Source organism: Candoia aspera, chromosome 2 (genome assembly GCF_035149785.1).
Source record: "Candoia aspera isolate rCanAsp1 chromosome 2, rCanAsp1.hap2, whole genome shotgun sequence".
Lineage (NCBI taxonomy): Eukaryota > Metazoa > Chordata > Lepidosauria > Squamata > Boidae > Candoia > Candoia aspera.
The window spans coordinates 27020855-27041416 of record NC_086154.1 but is presented as its reverse complement, the minus strand read 5'-3'; the positions used below and the strand labels follow the sequence as shown (position 1 = coordinate 27041416).

Below are 20562 nucleotides of genomic sequence, written 5' to 3'. Positions count from 1 at the left end.
TCACCATTTGCTTCATACATTATACTTCTTTTGAAGTTGATGGAACATGAAGGCAAGTGAAAGCTTGTTTCATAAGTTCAGAAATAGCATTCAGACTATTAAACCTTTTGGAGGAATGACCAAGGCCTCAGTCCAGCATACAGAATAAGACATCTCAATTCCTCCTAAATTCAGTGGGATTTAAGTACTTGAACTGTGCATCAGTTTGCAGCCAAACCTATTTACATGTAATAAAAGTTTGAGTGAAAAAGGACATAAAAGAATTAAAAAAAAACAGAAACAGAAAAGAAGAAAAAATCTATTTTATTGGCCAGTAAATTTAGTTTTTATAGAAATGGATGCCTTTAGAAAACATGTAAAATTTCTGCACCATCCTTCCCATTCCCTGTGGGTTAGCATTTGGGTGTGATGTGGAGCGTTGACAGGGTTGAAATGAAGTTTTCAGTTTTAAGACATCCTTGTAGGAATTACATTTGGCACAGCATCATCTTTGGATGAGAGCCAACTTCATTCCATTGATTTCTGTGGCACTAAAGCAACTAAAATCCAAGTAATTTGTCTTAAGTGGTTTGTGGGTACAGCTGCCAATGCAATGCACTGTCCCAAAAAGCATCTCTTTCTCTTTTTGTCCTGTGCCGTGGGAACAGAATCAAAACGTTGGGGGATAGAGAAAGGAAGATCTATACACTTAACCATCTTCAAAGCCTAGGCTAGAGAAATAAGTCTTTGTGGCATAATCAAGGCTCATGCTGGAATTACAGCTACCATAAATCTGTAGATGTTAGTTGTGCCATGTCCAATACTGTACACATTGCTGTCCCACATGTTGGTCTTCAGGGACCCTGTGATTAGAATGCATAGTTATCAGTAGATCAGTTGGTCTATGGGTAGACCAACTTCTTGGATGTCTTTTAAATAAACCATCCCACAGCTGCTTACCTCTGAGGAGGCAGCTCGTGATTGTCTAGACACCATTACACCTTTGCTGTAGACTTACCACTGCACTGGTGTGCTTTACATCAGCCTTCCCCAGTTGAATTCCCTTTCGATAAGATAAAAGCTCAATTTCCTGGATTCCCCAGCCAGCATGATGGTTGGCCTAAATGCTGGGAATTCTAGAAGTGGCAATCTCAACTGGAAGCAGCAGGTTAGGGAAGATGCCCCCAGCCCTATGAGAAGATATCTCTTTAACCAGTTCAAACTGAAGGACAGTTCAATTGTATTATTGTTTGTTTAAAACACTTATCTCCTGCCCTTCAAAGTGAATATATTCAGAGTTGCTCAATGAAATTAACTTTACTCAGAGACCAGCTACCACCTCCTTTCCTTGATCTGTTTCTAGTTGGTCATTATATTTAACTTTTATTTTTGATGTCTGAATTTATTTTCTCCCTCTTTCCTCTCCACTGACACCTGGAGCCAGAGACTGTTCTGTTGTTATTTAACCTATTCTACTGTTCTATGGATCTTTTTTCGCTGAAAAGGAAGGTAAAAATGCTATAAAATAATAAAAGTAATAAATAACTACAGGAATGCAAGAATAAAACAGCAGAATCAATCCAACATTAAAAAAGAATTCAGCTATGATCACACTAAGGCCACCCAGAGTCCCTCTTCTCAGGGGAGATGAGTGGTGGCAAAATTTGAGAAATAAATAAATAAAGCCTGAAATCACAATGGCTTTGTTCACACAACAAACCACATTATGGCTAAGCGTGTAGCATAAACTCAACCATTGTTGATTGTACCTCATTGTGAATGTGGTGTAGCATGAAATAAGTAGTTAATTGTCATTTGACTCCAACAAACTATAGTTAAAAGTGATTTATATGGTGACTGGATTTGTTTCTACTTGGAAACCACTTTTGGACTATTTGCTGGTAATGGGAAAAATGAAGTTTTGATTTTGGGCTTTGATGATTGTTTTTATAGAAATAATGTTAGCAAAAGTTTAACTAATGGTAAGAGATTAAATTTGTATAATAACCATTTATAACTGTGTTGTAGAAGGTCGGAAGCCACCTTCTCCTTATATTTCATTCTATTTCTGCACTTTCTTAGGTTTTCTTTTTTCTTTAGTTCTGTATTCCAGCTTTTCTGTATTCTATATTTTGTATTTTAACTTTAATCTGAAATTTTAATAAAGTTCTTATTAAATGATTTAGGGCATTTGTGAGCCTAGTCAGCAGCACCTTTGTGCCTAAAGCATAACCGTCTTTCTCTATAGCAGATCCACTGCTCAATGGCAATGCAACCTTCCAGTTGGTTTTGGGTGGAGAAGGATTAATCTGTTGAAATTCTATAAATGAACCATTTCATCATGCTCAGTGTGTTGACACAGAACACATCTAACCTTAGAATAAAGTTGTGCCTTGGAATTACAGCTCTTCTGGTCTGATCCTTCCAAATTATGAAACAGAAACAGAACTCTTATTTGAGCAGGAAGGTTTCCGATACAGGGAAATGAGTGTACTTCAGCCACTTCAGGCCATGCATGGAAAAAAACACCAATAAATTATTGCCTCTCATAATGGTCCTTGAAAATACAACACATATCCAGGAAAAAATATTATGGGCTATCCCTTTGTATGCTGTGCTAGTTTCCTATTTGCAGGGGGCTTTTCAGTTAGAAGATGGGAACAGATGATGGACTAGAAAAATGGATTATGCTTGGCAAGGTTGAGGGAAGAAGGAAAAGGGGAAGGCAGAAGCTAAGGTGGATGGATAGGATCAAAGAAATTACTGGAATAGAGGAGGACTTGCCAAAAAGGTGCCTCCCTTCTTCCCAGAAGTTGGAGCTGGTATGCAGTGACATATAATATGATTTCCTTGTTTGGTTGCACATATAAATCAAGCCTTGCACAGAACCCTAAGTGCAACAATGGCCACTTGAGGATGGACAATGATGCTTGAAAGCAAATCTTCTGAGGTTCAACCATGTCCTCAGTTTTAATCACCCACTCCCTGTCAAAGTGGTTTATGTCTCTGGCTGTACATGAGCAAAGCATTTTCATATTTCATTTGGCTCACGTTTGCTCCTCTTTGCAAAAACCAAGCGAGTGGTTCAATATTATTCTTTAACTAAGGAAGCAGATGGTGGGGGCGGAGGTGAGAGCAAGATTCTAGTGAGTGGCATGGTGCAACTGAATCCAAATCTAACCCTCTTTTCAGTGAACCTCCCTGGTTTCTCTTGGAAAAGCCACATGGGATAGCCAATATATTCTGCGGAGGGGAAAAAATCCTTCCTGATTCCAAGTAATAAGATCGATGTGACATTCTGAGTACGCAAGCGAGTCTTGCCAGCCAATCCTCCTGAGAAATCTGGAGAGTGGGGGACCATCCAAGGTAATGGAGACCAGAGAGCAGTCAGGCAATTAAATGGTCTTGATGCTGACAGGTTAGTAATGCAGGTGGCATGGTGTACTTCACATAGTGCAAAAGCAAAAATCTCAGAAAACTTGCTGTTGGTTTTGGCTCATCAGCATCCTCCACTGTGGGTGGCCCATAGGTGGAACACGAGTGCCAAAGACAGACTGCTGACGGGCTGCCAAGGACATGGGATGGAAAAAGTGTCATGTGACTTTGCACATATCCAGCTCCTCAGCAGCAGGTTTTTGCTAATGGGACATCGATGTACCAGGCATCGAAGGACATGCATTTCCCTTTATATATCTTGCTTATTCACTATCATCATTTAGCTTGTGCAAACCTCTCCCCTGCCCAATTCTTTTTCCATCCCATGCTAAAAATTAAGTGATGCCACGTGGTCAAATAAAGTAAAGTTCCCAAAGCATATAGAAAGAGTAGACATGACTTCATGTTCAGCTGGGTGTTTGCCAAACCTGCAATCCCCTCCCCACAATTTCTTCAGTGCAAGTTTGACTTTCCTGACTCTAGGTTCCACCCATGTCCCAGCAAGTTAATCTCCGAAAATGCCAATGGTTTCAGAGCCAAAATTATAGGAGGGTTATTATTTCACTGAATAAAGCAAATTTGATACACCTACAGTATTAGCACCTTATAAAGTTAAATGAAGTAAGAAGAGGCCAAGAGAGTTTACTACCAGCAATGCTAGAAGTATGTATGGGACCATCAGTTGGATGCATATCCCTTAATAGTTACTAGAGTGCAAATAATGTGATAGAATTTAAATCTATTGCTCAGATGTTTAAGAAAATTCTTGTAGTGTTTACTGCGTCCCCAGAGTGGCTGCTAATGTTCCTTAAGCTGCTTAAAATCCCACCAGGGGTCTATTGCCCTTTGTTTTATTTTGTTAAATTAACAAAATAAATTAACAAAATAAAACAAAAAATCTTCAGCAAATTTGATCTGGTTAGTATTTGGATGGGAGACTATTAAGAAATCCTCCAGCCCTAAGCTAGACTAGGAAATGGAAACATATTTAAATGTTTGTTTCTTTGTTTCAGGAATTTATAAAACTGCTCCACTCACAATGTGTGGCTCTGATGTGTGACTCTGGGCAGAGTCCATAAATAAAGATTGAAAACAAATCAAAAGTTGCATACGATACAGAACCAATATATCAAAAACATGTCAGAAGAAGGCAATGGTTTTGTACTGTAGTCAAGTAAATTACTCTGATGTGTGACCATGAAGACACCAGGAGCTGAGCTTGGCTCAATGGAGACTTTGCTTTTACCCTAGGTGAGGTTTGCCTGCTGATTTTTTTTCCACACTGTCTTGCATATCTCACATGGGTAAATCAACTTTTCATTAAAACATCCTGTGGGAAGGCTGAAGATGTGCACTTGGAAATAGAAAAAAAATAGAAATAGAAGGGAAATAGAAAAAAAAATAACGTGGAGCATTTCAGAATTCCATTTATGAAGTGCTAACTATCAGTTATGCAAATGGGTCTGGACAATGGAATATTTCTTTCTGCCCTTTCTTTCTCCAGTCTGTGTACCCGCTAGATGAGCCCCAAAGGATTTCACTATCGTCAAAGATTTGGGCGGCTCATGGAGAGCTGCAGGGAAAAAAGGATCCACTGATGACCAATTTCATTAGCTGTCAACCCTAGGCTTGGTTAGACTTTCTGCTAAGCCATGATGTGAGTACGGTACAGTCCGAGCCAACCAGCCAACTGTGGGCTTTGACTTAATGTGTTGTATGAACAGAGCCAATTGCAGCTGTCTGAACGTACCACGGTTCAGTGTACTTTGTGAAGACTGTCTTCGGGTTGTTACCTCTTTTCTACAAAGTGGTTTGCACCCTTCGATTCATCTTTGTTTCAGGAGAAGCTGTATTAGTCAAACTCCTATACTGGCCATAGGTAGAGATTCTATTACGGGAAAAACGGCATGCTCTGGAACTTGGCTCTTATTATTTGAGCTAAAACAGATACAGGTCCAGCAGCTGCACCTGTCTGTCCATCCATCCTGTCACATACACACACACACACACTTTAAAACGCTGCAAGAATATAGTTGAATTACATAGTGAGATTAGGACCACCCCAAATGCTAGGACAGCATGCAGCCTAATTTGAGACATGAATATATTGAATAATGCAATTCTAATTTCATGGGGACTTTTAGTGGGTAAAAGGTTGCAGCCTATGTGTAAGTGCTTGTCGGGATCAGCTGTGTACTGGGAAAAGAAAGGAAAGCTTTCTTCCCTCCAGATGGTGCTTAAGGCTGATCTGATGCCTATTGTTTGCATCCGGAGCCCGAATATTTTCCGGCACAGAGCCCAACATATATTGGAGAACACAAGGAATGTTTTCTTCTCCTTTTATTATTACTTAAGTTAATCACTGAATACAACTCATTTTTCTATTGACTTCAGTAGTTGTGCATTGGGTTCTGTGCCAAAAAAAAAAAAATCCAGAATAACATGTTTCTCTCCCCTCAAACATTCCTATCTGTTCAGCCCAACGCCTCCAATTAAGAAGTTTAGATTGTCATTAACAAGGCAAGTGTCTCCTTTAGATCAAAATTGGATTCTTTCTTTTAGAGCAAAGATCTGCGCTACTACCTGACAGTTTAAGAATTTGAACATGGCATCATGCATTTTCAAAGACCTCTTTGAGGTTGTTTGGCTTGATCGTGCTTATTCTGCTTTTAAAATAAAGTAAAATATTTTGTCAATTGATTTATATCTAGTTTTTGTTTTTATTTAAATAGTATTATATAGCATTTTGTGATGCTTAGTGCTTTGTGTATCTCAGTGGCTGGCTTTACACATTATGCCAGCCCATAGATCTGATTTATACTTCTTATTAAGCCATATTTGTCCAATAAACCACAATGGCTGGATTCACACCATCCACTAAGCCACAGTGAGGCTTGCTTGCCTTTTTATTATGGGAAATTAGATACTGTGGTTTCTAAACCATGGTTTATAGTTTTTTTTCCAAGTTTGGATCTGGCCAGTTGTTGCTTATTTAGCAAATCATGACTTAGTAGGATGTGCAAAGCCTAGCTTGTTACTTATCACATTGCACGATTCAAGATATTGTTTGTAAACTATGGGCTATATTTTAGTGTTATGTGTGATTTTAAAAAAAATTATTATGTGCCATCAAGTTGATGACAACTCTTAGCAACCACATATATAGATTTTCTCCAGGAGTTATGTGTGAACCCAGCCATACACAGTTTACTCAAAAAAAACAAAAAAACAACTTTGGTTAAATAGACTTAACAGGATTCATGAATCCAGGCAATAATTATAGGTGTTAAGAAAGAGGCTTTGCTGAAGGCCACCTTGTGAGATCATCACTGAAATTAAATTTAGACAGGGCCTAGGTTGTTACAAATTATGTACACTAGCCTTAGTTTTCAGTCCAGTGTTTGAGTTGGCTATTGAGTTTTGTTTTTTTGGAATACTTAGAGACAGTGTTGAAGAGGTATTCCTCCTTGAGTCAAGCTTGACTCTTGGTATTGGAATCCAGCTAGTTTTCTTTTGTTCAGAGTTATAAAATCAAACTTAAATTTGGGTTCAGCTTCCTACTCAACCATGAAACTCACAGATGACTGTAATATCAGTCACTTTAACCCTCTTCAACAAACCTCCTACAAAACACATTGAGTGAAGGGTTGGGTACACTCGTCCTGTCCCAGATGTTCCTCTGCTTCCCCACCTGTCATCTTCTCTTTCAGGAGTGTCCACAGGGAGGTGGTCAAAAAAGTTAGGACAGCAGCCACAACCATGAAATTGAAGCCCTGCCCTTTTCTACGTATGTCACAACTCATAGAAAAAAATGCAAAGCTTCAATCACATGGTTTTATCTATTTATTTATTTATATTTATATGGCTGCCCAATTCAGACTCTAGGCAGTGTCCAAAAAGACAAAAAATAGAACTATAATTAATTGATACAAAATAACATGGCTTATTAAAACATGCTAAACAATAACATGGTGAGCAGTACTGAAGACTTCTATAACTCACTCATTGAGGACTTAGCTCAACTTGAGTCCAAAACCTGGGAGAAAAGTCTTAACTGCTTTCTAAAGGCATGTAGGGTTGGGGCCAACCATATGCCCAGGAGAAGATGCTTCCAAAGGACAAAGGCCTCCTGAGTCCCATAAGATGACATTGTTACAATGAAGGTGTATCCTTGTGGGAACATGTGGAACAAGCAGATACCCTTGGGAGCAGGTGATCCTGCAGATAAACTGGTTCTATGCCATGTAGAACTTTATGGGTACTAACCAGCATCTTGAATTGCACCCAGAAGGCTTTTGAGAGCCAATGCAGCTTATGGAGTAGACGTGTTATGTGGGCATAGCAAGAGACACCCATAACTACCCACAACACGTTCTGGAACAACTGAAGCTTCTGAATTATCTTCAAGGACAGCCCCATGTAGAGCATGATGCAATCATCCAATTGGGAGATGACTAAGGCATGAGTGACCATGAGCAGGGCCCCCTGACCAGAAATGGATACGACTGGCACACAAGATGTGGAGATCCCCCTAGCCACGGTTGCCACCTGCTGCTCAAGCAGGAGCTGTGAGTCCAGAAGGACCCCCTGATTGGGCACAGAATCTGAGTGAAGCAGTGCAACCCTGCCCAGATTCAAGAATGAAATCTCTTCAGTTCTGTGATCCATGAGTTCCAACTTAGAAAGGATGAGCCTTTTCTTCCCCATTCACTGTCCTTACCACATCCTCCAGACACAGGGATAGAACCTTGACAGCTTCACTTGGATGGCTGTGGGGAGAGATGTACAACTAGCATCAGCATACTGCTGATACTGTACTCCGTGCTGATGGATGACCTCCCCCAGTGGCTTCATGTAGATGCTATAAAGGAGAGGAGGGAGAGGGGAGCTGAGGCAGTGGTCTCAGATTAGATTACTCATGCCCACCAACTGGAACTGGCTCTGGGGGAAGGAGGAGAACCACTGTAAAACAATGCCCCCCCCCCATTTCCCTAAGCCAGTCCAGAAGGGTAGCATGGTTGATGATATTGAAGGAAATCAAGGAGGGCTACTATGAATGCACTACTCCCATCTCAAGCCCTCAGAGGTCATGAACAAGTGCAACCAAAGCTGTCTCAGTACATCATCCTGGTCTGCAGTCTGATTGAAAAGTCCTCCAGGGCCTTCTAGAGCTGCAGGCTGACCACCTTAACAACCTTCCCCCAAAAGGGAAGTAGGAGACTAGATGAAATTGTCCAGACCTGAGGGACCCAGCAATGGTTTCTTGAGGAGGGGCAGAACCACCCTTTCTCTCAAGGAAGCATTCACCCCCACATGGATCCACCCACATGCCCCCTCCCTGGAGGTTTTAACCCGCCAAGAGGCACACAAATCTAAGGTACAGGTGGCCACACCTAAAGAGCCAAGGACCCTGTTCACTTCTTCAGGACTAAGAGGACTGAACTTCTCCTAGATAACATCACAAGACTGTGCCTCATTCAAACTCATAGGACTTGCCCAGATAAAGTGCGACTCAGAGTGAATCCAAGTATTTATCTGTTGGGCATTGAGAACTGTCTTCCCAGAGATCCTGCACATCCTCCCCCAGTCCTCTGACTCAGGAGGGATTGGGTGGCCCTGAACACTGGTTGACACTCAGCGGATGCAATAATAGCAAAGAAATAAGCATATTTCACTACTCTACAAGGTAGGCCCTAATATAGGCTGCTGCTTGTGTCTGGTCAGATTTGCTCCTAGTTTTCCTCCAGCAGTGCTCAGGGTGTCTCTTCTGCCACTTCAACTTCCTGAGGCCCTTTGCAAACCTGGACTCTGTGTGTAGCAAGAGTCTGAGTGGGCATGATCTAGACTAACACTACTGCCAGCTCATTCTAAGCAGTGACCAAGGCCTCAACCAAATAGTGCGTCAAAGCCTCAGGCAAAATCCCAAGCTCCCTCTGAAACCCAACACGGTCCTTTAGGCTCCCGGGGCAGGCTGATCAAATAAGCCCCACCTCCCTGTGGAGGAGGGAGACACTGGCAAACTCTGGGATCAACAGGGAGTGATCCATCCATGACAAGGGACTGAGAGTAATATGCCCCAACTCCAGATCATGTCGTCACCACCCTGAGACACACACACACACACAAAACAGGTCTAATGTGTGACCCCTACCCCCACGGGATGGAAGAATGATGATGATGATGATGATGGACATTGCACTACCTGGAGACAGCAGAACAGAAGAGAAAGAACTGGAGAAAATCACAAAATATAAAGACCTGCGAATAGAAGTAAAATGACTGTGGCATAAGAAAGCAAAGATAGTACCAACAGTAATAGTGCCTTGGGCGCAATTCCAGAACATCTGGAGCACCACTTGAACACCACCGGCACTGACAAAATCACCATCAGTCAGTTGCAAAAGGCAGCTTTACTTGGAAAGCTTACATCCTGTGACAATACCTTTAATATTATTAAACAACATCTGCCTATCCTGGGTCCTTGAGAAGGATTCAACAGGTGAACAAAAATGCCAAATCCAGTCTAAACATCTGGCTGACTGTGCGACCAACCATAATAATATATTAAACTTGCAATAAGCTGGTCAGGTCCATGTTACTATGGTTGTGGCTGCTGTTTTGACTTTTTTAACCTCTCTGCAGCCAACCCCAGCAGGTTCTCTTTTAAGTCCAGTCAGCAGAGCAGGAGAAGAGAACTCTTGGTGAACTTGGGGCCTCAAATTGAGTTTTCCTGAATGGGGATCTGCTCTTGTATTTGTGTTCCTCACACTGCATGTCTTCTCCATCCTCTCCGCCCACCTTTCTTCTTGGGGTTGCTTTTGGAGCCTGCCTCCTGGTTGGCTCTTTGAACCTGACTATTGCCAAATCTTCCCTTGACTGCTCACAGCCTAGCCCTGCAAACAAAGAAATTCCATGTTTTTTTTTTAAGAAGAAAATGCCATTGCAATACTAAAACAATTACTTGGTCACTCACAAAATTGCACCAATGGGAAAGGATTATGGTAAAGGCAATGGAAACAGCCCCCATCCCAAATGTATACTTGGGTGTTGAACCTCTCCTCTCTTGAGCCTGAAATACAAACACTCTTCAACATTTTAGCTGCGCAAAACGATGACTTCTTTTCTATTTTTTAAATTCTGCTTTCTTAAAGAAAGCTTAATATTATATTATACTATGACACAGTGGATTTTAAGGGCAGGATCCAATTTCACAAGTATTTCTTAACTGACCCAGAAAAATCCAGAAATTGGCTTACCCTCTTTCCAGAAACCATCATGCTTTTTACAGAGATGATGAAGGAACAGCAGAGCTATCAGAACCAAGTAGGCTTTGAGCAGAACTGCAAGAGAGCCAGTTTGTTCTAGTGGTTAAGGCAACGGGCTAGAAACCAGGAGGCAGTGAGTTCTGGTCCTGCCTTAGGCATGAAAGCCGGCTGGGTGACCTTGGGCCGGTCACACTCTCTCAGCTCAGCCCACCTCACAGGGTTGCTGTTGTGGGGAAAACAGGAGGAGAAGGGAGCATTAGGGATGTTCACTGCCTTGAGTTATTTATAAAAAGTAATAAAGGCGGGATAGTAAATAAATAAATAGTAAATAAATAAAATCTGCAGCCAGTTCTGACAGCTTTACTTTTCCTCCATCTTTAGAGGGCAGCAAAGTATTAGTTTTCCGTGTAGCTCTGCTGCCCTCTAGTGATCAACCAGATTTTTGTAGCCAAGATTTGCTAACCCTAAGGCAGGGTTCTCAACCAGGGTTCTGTAGAACCTTAGGCTTCTGTGAGAGGCCACTAGGGGTTCCCTGGGAGATCACAATTTATTTTAAAAATTATTTCAAATTCAGGCAACTTCACATTAAAGAGGTAAGTTTCATTCTTTATTTTTAGTTCAAGCACACTGTTAATATATACAGACCTACACATGAAACGTATATAATAACTTTGTAACTTCTGGCCTACATTTGAGCCTGAACGTGCAGGGGTTTCCCAAGGCCTGAAAAATATTTCGAGGGGTCCTCCAGTGTCAAAAGATTGCAAAATGCTGCCCTAAGGAATAGGAAACAGTAAGTGATCGTATACAACCCAAGGAAAAATTCGAGTCTGCTGTCGTGAAAATCCCCAAGCCCTCCTCTCTTACTGGCTTCGTTGGACTATGTCTACCCATCCTTGTCAGGCGCATACGGCCCACGCGTTAAAAAGCCTCTTCTTCGTCTTTCTCCGATTGGAAATTTCTCATTCCCAAGTTTCTGAAACTTCCATTTAAAATGGCAATACGCCGGTTGGGAGCTGGAAGGGCTTTCTATTGCTCAGGCCTCCTGGCAACTCGAGGGCCGGGATCTCAGAGCCCGAGTAAACGGGCGAGAAAGGAAGGTGCGTTTCGCTTCCCGGCTGATTCGCGCTTCCCCTTTAAGACGCCCGGGCTGAAGAGGGAGTCTCCCGCTTTCACACCTTGGGTGGGAAAGGGAGGCGGGACCTCTCGCCTCTGATTGACGGCCTGCTAACCTCAATGGAACGTTGTATATCCAAACGGGGAAGGGCCACCCGTCCAATCGGGAAGCGCGCGGGCGCGCCGTGGAACGCCGAGAAGCCAATGGGAAGCGGAAGGGAGGGGGAGGAGGACGGAACATGTTGCAATGTGTCCAACGTGGGTTTGAGTTGGGAAACCGACGCTCGGGGGACTGGGAAAGTGGCTTTGCGGACGCGAAGGTGGGAGGTGGGGACGGGAAGGTGACTGGCCGGTTGCAGGGGCGCCCCGGGAGGACCGCGCGGCTCGGCTTCGCCGGCGGCTCTCGAGCGGGGCGCGTATCAGTCCCGGGGAGGCGGGCGGAGGCGGAGAGCCAGCAGGAAAGCCAAGAGGGGAAAGTTGCGGAGGCGGAGATAGAGCACCGCTTCGCCCGTGCCTGGAAGGTGTCGGAGCCTTGGAGGAGAAAAGGGCCAGGAATTGGCACAGCCGCGGCGCTGCCCTCCCCGCTGCACGCCAGATCCTGGCTCTGCTGTGTTCTCGGGCTCGGTCTGGTCTTGCAACGGAGGAGGCGAGAGAAGCAGCGGGGAAGAAAGAGGAGGAACTTTCTGGGTGCGTGGAGCTTTTCCCGGGCTCGGCCCAGCCGCCGCAGCAGCAGCAGCAAAAAAGATGCGGGCTCCCGTTCTCCGAGCGCAGGATCCAAACCCTTGCTTGGCCCGCGAGTGCTGATCCCGGAGGGGACGTTTTGCTTCGTGCCGGCGCCCAGAGCCTGCTCCTTCCTCCCTCTTCGCGTTGGAGGCTCTTAAATCGTGCTGCGTGGAAGAGCCGGCGCTGCGCTCCTTTCCCGCGACACCCAGCGCCGGGCTGCGCCAACTCAAGGTCGGCCCCTGAGAAACTGAGGGAGCTGCCGGTGCTTGAACTGAGCTGCCATGGTTTAGCGAAGTGCCTCTGGAGGCCTGCTGACCTCGGGGCAAAGAGATCGGGTCTAGGAGAGAGAAAGGGGGGGGAGAAACAACCAGCCGCGTGGGACTTTTCCTTGACTCAATCCTCCTTCCCCCATAAAGAACCTGAACGTTGGTTTGGGTATCTTCAACTCTGTGCATGCTCTTGGTCCCCACTTTTTAACAAGGATACAAAATGGCGCTGTCAGGATGGGGAGAGATGAGGTCTTCACTCTTTAGAGATGCCTTTTGGACTCTGCTTTTGATTTGCCAAATGTTCGTGGGATTGGGCTCTTGCGTGGAGTGTGGCTCCAGCTGTACGTGTATCGGTGATCTTCTGGACTGCAGCAACCGGGGACTAGAAAGAGTTCCTCCAGAACTGCCCACCTGGACAGTTTATCTGTAAGTGTCCTGTTGGCAAAGTCCAACTTCTTCTGGATAGGCATACCAGACCCTCTTGAAATTCTGCATATGTGTTGGTGCGTGTGCACATGCACATGCCTGTTTTCGTATCAAGGTCTCTTTTCCCCCCTCCATGAAGGGCAGTTTCTTGCCCTTTCTTCTTTGCAGAGTGTGATTAATGCAACACTGCCTTTCTTCTTCATTGACATATCTAGTTGTAGCTAGTTGCTGAGCAACTAACTCAGTGAGATCCCTTTGGGGGTAGAGAGTTCTCATAGCCTTGAAGAGGGAACCCAGAGGAATAGGAGCTGCTCATGCCCCTTGTAGTTATAGCACAGATCTTCAGCAGAACGAGATGTTCAGCCTTTTAAAGGGGACACATCACATCCTCCTCTTGCCGAGTTCCTTCTTCACCGGGCCCGTCAGCCTGCAAACTCACAATGTTCTCTGTCCTCATTGAAGTTCTCCACTGAGTTTCTCTCTCTCAACAGGGGCATATAGAGTACAGGACATAGGTGCTTTAATGTGCTTCTTCTAACATGTGGCTGTTCTGAAAGATCCTGTGTCCCCAGCCCATCCTATAGTCCTGTGAAGCCTGACTTCATTTACATTTAGACATGCCTATAACTTGGGAAGGTCATTAGTCCAGAAGAATTTTATATTCAGATTAATGATTGAAATAAGCATGGAAGCTTGTTAGATGGGAGTCTTTTATTATAATTGTTATGTTAAAGGCAAGATTGACAGGCTGAAAAATTGCATGTTTTTAAAAATCAGTGTCGTCCTTAGTTTCACTTATAGTACAATAATCCTGAAATATTAAACATAGTGTTTCTCTCTGAGTAAAACCCAAGTTTAGGCCCCGGGAAACCTCATGCTGTAAATGATAGGACTCTTTAAAGCTACTGCACAAGATTAGGAAGTTCAAGATTGCCAAATGGAAGGACTTCTGGATTGTCAGCTGCTGATTGTGTATCATACTGTTCTGGTAGGATGTGTGATTTGTATGATGTATGGATACAGCACTGTGTATTCGAGATACAGCTTTTTAAAAACTGGCCTATGCTCTTCTGCCAATATTTAGTTGTTCAACTTTTTCTTCTGTCTGTATGAGATCTCATCTTTTGCCTTTAATTCAGTGGTGAAATTTAAAGGCACTTGAATAAATGGTTGCTGTTTACTTCTACAGGACAAAGAATATTATTCTTCTCTGTGCTGCTTCTGTATGCTTCCTAAGGAATCACTAGTTGCACTCCAAAGTGAGGAAAACTAGGATGATTTTTTTTTTAGTAGGAAAAAAATATATATAAATGGCTTGCAGATGTAGGTCAAATGCCTTTCCTCTGGTTGTTGCACACTGGGCCCTTGTTATCTGCTGAATAGTTGTGTGAGGCTCTCAACTTACTAATTATTTACAGTACTTAATTCATGATGTTCTCAGATTTGGGACCCGTATGAGTATCTTATAGTTAAGGTGTTAGAATATGGGCCAATAAAACATGTGGTTTTTATCTGCGCCTTGAACTGGTGCATTCAGATTCCCATCATGCTTCTTATGTGCAAGAATTTCCTTTTTGGCTGTAGTTGCATTTACTTGGAAGTAAGCATGCTTAGACTGCAGTCTTCATACACTTTTTAGGGAGAAAACTGCTTATAAATGTGTAAATGTAGAACTTGTAAGTTTATAAGTAGCTGTCTCAGGGCTATCAAAAGTTAGACTAATTTTTTTTTAAAGGTTAAAATTATACCTGGAAAATGAATTCTTCATTGCTGCTTCCTGTGATAGCTGGTGCTTTTGAGCAAAGGGTCAACTTAAAAAATATACTATGCATGAATGTGGCATTCTACTTAAAGAAGTTAGAGCACTTTAACAGGCATTGTAACCTGAGAAATGTCAGCATCACCTTAACAGAATAGGATATATTTATGCCTAGATTGAAACCTACAGGCAACCTGAGAGGAAGAATTAGGACAAAATCGCTTTAAAATGAAGAGATGAAGAATTGTCCTTATTTGTCCTGGAGAGTTCGATACCTACCCAGACATGAAAAGGATTTAAAGGATCCTGTTTCGTGAGAAAAGAAGATAGCGATTAAAGTACCAGCATTATAGCTTGCAGCCCACGTTCTTGAATAAAATTCTACACTTGCCAGTTCGATGTTTACTTTTATTGGTTTTATATAAATCACTTGGCCAGGTAAACCTCATTCTCCTTGCATGAGAGTTAATGAATTAATGACTTAATATCCACTGCAAGTATGCCTCGGAGTGTGATTTTTTAACTAAGATTGATGGCATTATAATTGAGCTGACAGCCTCTAGAGTGTAGTACTTGCAGTCCCTATCTCAGGAATTATATGCAACTACTTTCCACATATATAAAGTCTGGGTGGAGTATAAGTCTTATATTCTGCCACCAGAGATCAGGAAGTGGTTGATTGTTGATTGTGCTAACCACAACACTGATTACTTCCTATGGTTGATCCTTGTAATCTGCTAAAGTTTTGTTTCAAACTTTCATCCAGAAGTCGTCACTGGTTTTTTTCCCCACTGTACATGTTTGCCATTTAAGAACGTTAATTGCTCAGAGCTAATGCTGCCACAAGAGGACAGATGGGTGGCTTTTTCATGTGTGCCAACTTGATTTTGATTGCAATTTTAGGACTGGTAATCGATTGCCAGTGGTGCTAAACTGTGAGTGTTTATATTATCAGGTAAGTAGACACTTAGAATGCATGGAGGGTGTATTTATGAGGACGAGCTCCTTTGGTTTTATTACATTTTGTAAGCCACATCATGTTTGTATTAAACATGCTTGGATGCCCAGCTTCTGTCGATGATGGTAGTCCCCTACTGTGTGTCAACAGTATTGTGGCAATGGTCTTTGTTTATTCCTGTGAAACTTTCACCAGGACTGTGCATGCATGCAAATCCTAACCCTTTGAATCCAGTTGGAGAGAAGTATGATGTCACCGGAAATCCCTTACAGACTTTCAGTGGCTGGGCTCATGCACCACACAAAGGTGTGGATTGCTTAACAATGGCTTAGGTAATAAACTATAATTGGTTGGCTTCACACACAAGACACTAAGACATAAACCATGGTTTATAAATCACAGTGGCAGAGTTCACACAAACCAACAAATCACACTGTAGCTTAGTGTCTTGCATGAAATTGCTTTATGTATTTGGAAAAGAGGCCTCTTGTTTGGGAAATATGGTGAGTCTTTGGGGTGTCTTGGGGTTTTGCTTTATTTTCACTTTGATGCAGTTATGTGTGATTTATTGTTTTACTCTGGATTTGTGGCAATATCTGAATTAATTTTGTACCTAGAAATCTTAAAGATTAAGGACCTCAGTTATTTGAGGTCCTGATCTTTCATAATAAGCACCAATTCATTTATGTACACATAGTATAAAGTGGCTTATTTTAACATCAAAATTTAAAACTGAATTGCATTTGAAAACACGGGGAATACTTTAGTACAATAATTAGAGGTGCCTACATTGTTTTGGCTTTTTGCTAAATAATGAATATACTTGGATTTTCTTTTCTCTTTTCATACTTTCCTTGATGTTTCATCTGTGAGTTGTCCATACACAGTTAAAATACACTACCTTCTGAGCTAGATTAAAAGATGAACAAAGGTGTGTGCAAAATAAGATATTGTTTGTGCCTGATTTTCACAGTGAAAAGCTGTGAATTTCTGAATTTTTTTCAGTTTGTTAATGCATAGATGTAACATTCTGGCAAAATTATTTTTTCCCATTTCCTTGCAACTGCAAATTATGCTATCTGTGCCTTTCATATTAGTTAGAGCAATGTTTCTCAACCTTGGCAACTTGAAGATGTGTGGACTTCAGTTCCCAGAATTCCCTAGCCAGCTGGCTGGGGAATTCTGGGAATTGAAGTCCACACATCTTCAAGTTGCCAAGGTTGAGAAACATTGAGTTAGACCTTTCAGCCATTTGGCAGTACCTAGCTGGCTTTAGGTAACCTTGAAAAGTAAAGCTGCTTCAAACCTAGTTAGTACTTGGATGGGAGACCACCAGGGAAATCAGGCTTGGAGCTAGCCTAGAAAGTTGAAAAAATGTCCCCAAAGAAAACAGTAGCAAATCACTTCCATATTGGAAGTATCTATGAAGTCCCCAGGAGCTGCCCTTGACTTGAAAGAGAATCTACTTACTCTGAGGTTCGACTGAGAAATAAAAAATATTCTGAAATCCAAACAGTGAGTTAGTCTTTCAGTAGGTGATTTGAACGTTGTTTTCCTAAACGTACTTAAGAATGCTTCAACCACTGTTCAGAGATGATCGTGTGACTATGATTCCATGTTCAGAAGACTGTTGCTAACACACTGCCTAGATTATACATTGCACCAAAATATTTTAGGGTATAACGTACAGCACTTTATACTGAGAGATGCAGTGCAATAAAATAAGTCTTCCAGGTTCTAGGCTGGACTTTTATTCTAAAGTAGAAAAATTAATCACTCCTGTTTCTTGTTATCCTGAATACTAGCAAAAGAACTGTGGACGGCACTAACTTTCCAGCCAGTTACCACCCAGATACCATAATTTGCCCTGTTTCTAATTCAATTTCTGAAACTTTATTAGGCATTAAGTAATCCTGGGGGGAAATCAAGGGTTGTAAATTTCTGTTCAATTCCCTGGCACAATTTGATTGCATGAGAGGAATATCTCTTGAGCAAGTGCTTTATTTACTTTGAAATGCCCTGCCTCTCTCTCTTTGAGAATTTAAATAATACTTTGGGTGCAGTTGTAAGTCTATTAGAGAATAACCCCACTGAACTCCCTGAGATAGGCATGAATACATTTGCATTAAAGTCCACATACTATAAATGTAAGACCGGGTTTGATTTATTTACTAAATTTCAGACTTGCTCTGTCTTTTGCAGGAAGAGTTTGAAAAGCATATCAGCAATGCAGCAGTTCTTATAAACACAGATTAATATATACAGTCAAACTTCCTTATCCTTGAAGGACGGCTAATAACATTTGAACAAATATTCCCATTGGTCTCGTGTCGGCTACAGTATTTACTTGGACTTTTTATGTTTTGTAAATGCTAGCTGACACTCTCAGAGTTTAGTGTTAGATCTTAAGAATGTGCTTGCTTGCACAGTTGCCAAGATCTTCTAGATATTTGAAAGGATTACTTAAAAAAAGAAAACTTATTTTCTAGATGTTGTCGATTTGGGAAAAATGGTGCCTAAAACACGGTTTGCCTAGCATGTACAGAAAGATATTCAAATTCATTGCTTTGCACCCAAACTCAGTAGAATTGTGAAACTGGGCATCATTGTGGGTGCCTGTAGAACAAGGCAAGACCCCGTGAGGTTATGGTTGGGGGAAGTACATCACTAATAGAAGAGGATATGAGTCTGCCACAAGCTGAGATTTTGTCAAAATGATGAAATGTGTGTTGTGATATCACACACAAGTTCCGCCCCTTACAAAAGGGATAGTGTTTGTATTGCAGCATTGTGATGCATCTCTCATTATTGCCCCCTCCCCCCCAGAAAAACATCAAAGGAAGAGGCTCTAACTCCAAACAACACTTCGGACCTTTATCTCTTCACCTTTATTTCTCGGTTGCCTTACTTTGAAGAAAAGATAGACATCAAAAGAAATAAAACATTTGAATGTGATTTACATTAGTACATTATATATGGCATGAAACCTAACAGCAGAACACTGGAAATAAATGCTTGCAGCTTAAACATCTCAGGTGCAAATGTTGAGAATATCAAAATGGCAATTACAGATCTGACGCCTCTCCTTGTAGTTTTTTTAATCCCAAAAGCTGTTCCCTTCCCTTTTCTGGCTCATTTACATGCAAGGGTGATAGAATATTGACTTCCTTCTGAAAACTTGAGATGTGAAAGAAGCGTGGGGGGAATGTTAGAGGGACGTAAGGACAATATTTTGAAACCAGCCTGCTGGACTTCCTTAGATAAATTCATGAATGACTGAAGTATATGCATAATAAATGCCAATAAAGCTTCCATGTAGAGGTCTAGTGCACATACAGTAACTAGCCATCTACTGTATGTTGCTTAGAGAGAAAATTTCTATAAATGGGTCTGATCAAAGACTACCTAGATAGATCTTTGGCAGCAATCCTTTTGCATTCTCACCTGAACTTAATTTTTGCCTCTTCTTGGCATGACAAAACGATAGCTAGGTTCACAGATCAAATCCAGCTGTTGTGGTTTGTTACATTTTGGCATTGTTCTGTATATGAACTTGGCTACTATGGTTTATAAATCATGGTTTATGGCTTAGTGTGATCTGGCCAATAGTGGCTTATTCAACTAATACAGCTTCACATTAGTGTGTCCCCAGTCATATCCCTCAGGATGGTTTGACATTTTAGACACCTTTTAAAAAGAACTATTAAATGAGATATTGGGTTTGCAAACTCTTAATATTTTTTTTTTTTTGGAAAACTAGAGTCCCGTATCTGGGTCTAGTAATAAAAGAATGGGTGTGCTTGGCAACTGTTGTACATGCAGGTGGGGATGAAGGCTGCTCATTTGACAGTTATGACTTCATATCCCTAAATCCTCTTCAGAGTCACTGAACGAGTGAAATGGAAATCCAGATGTGATCTCCAGAGGTCAAATTGATGTGTATGTCAGCAGGTCAAGAGAGCCAGCATAAAACTTTCAGATCTCCCTCTCTTCCCCAGCTCTCATCCAAACTTCCCATGAAAACCTTTCCCAATTATGTAATTTCAACACTGATAAGTTTCTCTCTGTATGGCAAGCTCTTGGAGGTTGGTGTCCTATTCCTTTTCCTGAATCCTCCTGATTTGTTCCCATTAGAATTTGTAGCTAAGTATCCTTCTGAATTGTAGGCAGACTGAAGTAATCATAAAACCTTGTGAGCTGAACTGAATATTGTATCCTCCCTTATGTTTACTGTGAGGGAAATCTCACTGAGACTTCCTTCATTATTCTCTTAACATTATCATTAGAGGAGGCTACTTTACCCTCTTTCCTTTCTGGGTAAAGAATCAGTCCTCTCTTATGCTGTAGGCACAGGTACATGTACAGCTTCTACTGGACTTCACTATCTGGTTTCCTCAAACACAAACCACGGGGAGATGTTTGTGTGAATGGTCCCTTGTCTGCATGTGCATAGCACATGCACAAAGGTTTTCATGGGAAGTTTATTTAGTGAGTTATGGGCTCGCCCATACAGATGGATTGATGTTGCTTTTGGTTCAATGGGGTATATATTTCACAGGCATTCATTGAAGTTGGGGGCCGTAAATTTTCCCTTGAGCCTTTGAATGAGACCCCTTCCTTAGTTATATTCAG

At 41.9% G+C, this 20562-nt stretch overlaps 1 protein-coding gene across 1 annotated transcript in view; it reads left to right on the top strand.

The window, feature by feature from the left end:
• The first annotated feature begins 12130 nt into the window (after positions 1-12130).
• The window catches only part of LRIG1 (leucine rich repeats and immunoglobulin like domains 1), a 150485-nt gene continuing 142053 nt past the window's right edge, over positions 12131-20562 (top strand). Inside the window, exon 1 of the mRNA XM_063291544.1 lies at positions 12131-13213. Within this exon, the coding sequence (XP_063147614.1) occupies positions 13008-13213 (206 nt within the window). The 5' untranslated portion in view covers positions 12131-13007. The remainder of the gene's footprint in view (positions 13214-20562) is intronic.